This window comes from Triticum aestivum, chromosome 4D (assembly GCF_018294505.1).
Source record: "Triticum aestivum cultivar Chinese Spring chromosome 4D, IWGSC CS RefSeq v2.1, whole genome shotgun sequence".
NCBI lineage: Eukaryota > Viridiplantae > Streptophyta > Magnoliopsida > Poales > Poaceae > Triticum > Triticum aestivum.
The window spans coordinates 496,178,700-496,181,029 of record NC_057805.1 but is presented as its reverse complement, the minus strand read 5'-3'; the positions used below and the strand labels follow the sequence as shown (position 1 = coordinate 496,181,029).

Genomic DNA, 2,330 nt, shown 5'->3' with positions numbered 1-2,330 from the left:
GTGGTAGTTTCCTTTCCGGGCAGGCTGCCTGAACATTGAGACGGATACAAGGGTTCCGGCTGTAGATGCTCTGGCGTAGAACAATAGTATGAGACTCTAAAGAAATGCAACACCGAAAGGGTTTATAATCTTTATATTCTTTAATAGCCAAGTAGTGCACAAGCTGGACATGCATTGTTACAATTATTGGGAATCTAGTACTGAAACAAGAACACACGAAGCTCCTGAACGAGTGAGCAGAACTGCAGGAGCAGCCGCAGACTCTTCATGCCCGGCGCCAGTCATTGGTGTCATAGAGGACATGTCCTGCGCCGTCGAGGATGTGGCTGCAAACAAGGGATAAAGCATGCATCTATTAGTGCCAATCCTTTGCCTGCCAATACACAGTATTAACATTTTAATTGAGCATTTAATAAGAACAACTGACCGGTCACACTCGCATTACACTGACTGATCAGCAGTCTCCATCCCGAAAAGCAAATCGGCCCCCTTGAAAATCGAAGGTGACGCCGATCGACCGTGTGACCGAGTTCCCCATCAGCTGCAAACCTGCTTTCCCCATGCCAGCATCTCTCATGAAATACGTGCATAGTCCATGACTGCTTGTAAAATGAAATGAGCTCTCGGGTGCCAATGTAAGTGTAGCACCCATGTCAAACGAAAGCTGTACCACAGGCAAAGCGGACCAATTGCGGAACACTGTGAATAAGTCATCCTCATAGCACATATGATTTGGTCCCAGAACAAGGGTGCGCTTATATCCCAAAGTTCCCAAAGCCTTGGAGATTACCGTCTCAAGTTGGCTGAAGGTATCAGACCGCAGCACCGTCCATTTTGCCCCAGTGTCAACCATCATTTCTGAGGGGTCTGTGATGAGCGTGATCCCCTTGACCACCACCTTATCCAGCGTCAGTGCAAACACCGGCCGTTGATGAGCCACGAACAAGGGGGTGTAAGAAGTAGAATTGTCACGGTTGTAATCCCCGATGGACAAATATCCAGTCTTCTTTCTATCACTCGGAAAACAGTAGCTGAATGCCCGATAGTTAACCACTCGTACTACCTGTGAGAAGAAAGAAGATGGTGCGGCACCGAACCCGAATATGCCGGCCTCGCCCTGATCATACTCGATGTCCAAGCTGCAGCCAAAGATGAAGCTGGGAACACTGTATCCCTTGCCATCACGCCCAATGGAGATTGTGTCTGCCACCAGCTTGCCGACTGAATAATAGGATCCTTTCCCGTATGACGCACTGTAAAGGCAGCTATCCTCTTTCTCCATGCATGCTTTGAACGGCAGACGCAGCCGCGACTGAAGTGCCCGGCAGGCTTTCGCCGAGCACCCAATACGCCTGAAACTCTTGGACTTCTTGGGATCGAATATCTGGCCAGCACCCTCTTGATCGTTGCACCAGAGGGTGCAAGGTCTACACTGAACAAAGCAGAATGGAGATCCAGTGTCAACTGCCACGAGGTTCCAGACCGGTGGCGTGCCCAGCTGGACGGGCATTACAAACGCAAAGTTGTTTATGCTGTCATTCCGTATCAAGTCAATGGGCAGGTCTGTATCATCAGTTTCAGTGATGCTTTCAGTTGACGTCGGACGACCGCGATATTGTTGGACGCATGGGTGGTCGGTGTGAAACAAGGGGAACTCAAGTGCAGCTTCTGAGTTGACAACATGATCTACAGTCATTGTAAGAACAATGTAAGTGTCTGTTTGCCAATTTCAGTTTTGCAAAACAGTAAAAGTAGTAGTTTTGAGAAAAGTAAGTAACTTGTAGTCTGCAGACATAAGAAAAATGTAAGCCTAACATTGGGAGATTCGATATATAGTGGCTAGCGAGGTTGAAGATGAGCGACATTGACTGAGCTATATGGGGTGAGCTACCAAGAAAAGTGATGATATATACTAGCATCGATTTGTACACAATAGTCCATCCCAAATTAAGTCAGACGGCTCCATTAGTTGCACCTGCAGACGTCTATGGGAAATTTGATGTTTTTTCATGGAAAAATCAGAATAAATTCAAGCCTAGTTTAATAATGTGCACGAAAAAGACAAAGAGGCAGCCGCAAAAAAAGAAGATAAAGAGGCAAATCACTTACCGAAGGTGGATGAGGGGCAGCTGGTAGATGATGGCATCCCTGCTGGTGCAAAGATCAAGAGAAGCAGCAGTATGGCAATATCCATTGCACCTGGAATAATGGGATTGTGATTTCTGACTGAGGATTAAGAACTGGAGCGCAGCCGGCCGGCCGGTGTTCAAACAGTCGTAGAATCCAGTGGCCGGGCATGAGTAGGTGGAAATGAAGTTAGTGACCGATCG

General features: G+C 47.5%; 1 protein-coding gene across 1 annotated transcript; it reads right to left on the bottom strand.

Moving 5' to 3' along the window:
- Window positions 1-119: 119 nt before the first annotated feature.
- On the bottom strand, window positions 120-2,313 carry LOC123100560 (aspartic proteinase CDR1). Its single transcript, XM_044522470.1, has 3 exons — window positions 2,110-2,313; window positions 428-1,686; window positions 120-326 (listed from the first exon to the last, which is right to left on the bottom strand). The coding sequence occupies exons 1-2, from the start codon at window positions 2,192-2,194 to the stop codon at window positions 455-457; spliced, it is 1,317 nt and encodes a 438-aa protein (XP_044378405.1). The 5' UTR covers window positions 2,195-2,313; the 3' UTR covers window positions 120-326; window positions 428-454.
- Window positions 2,314-2,330: the final 17 nt, after the last annotated feature.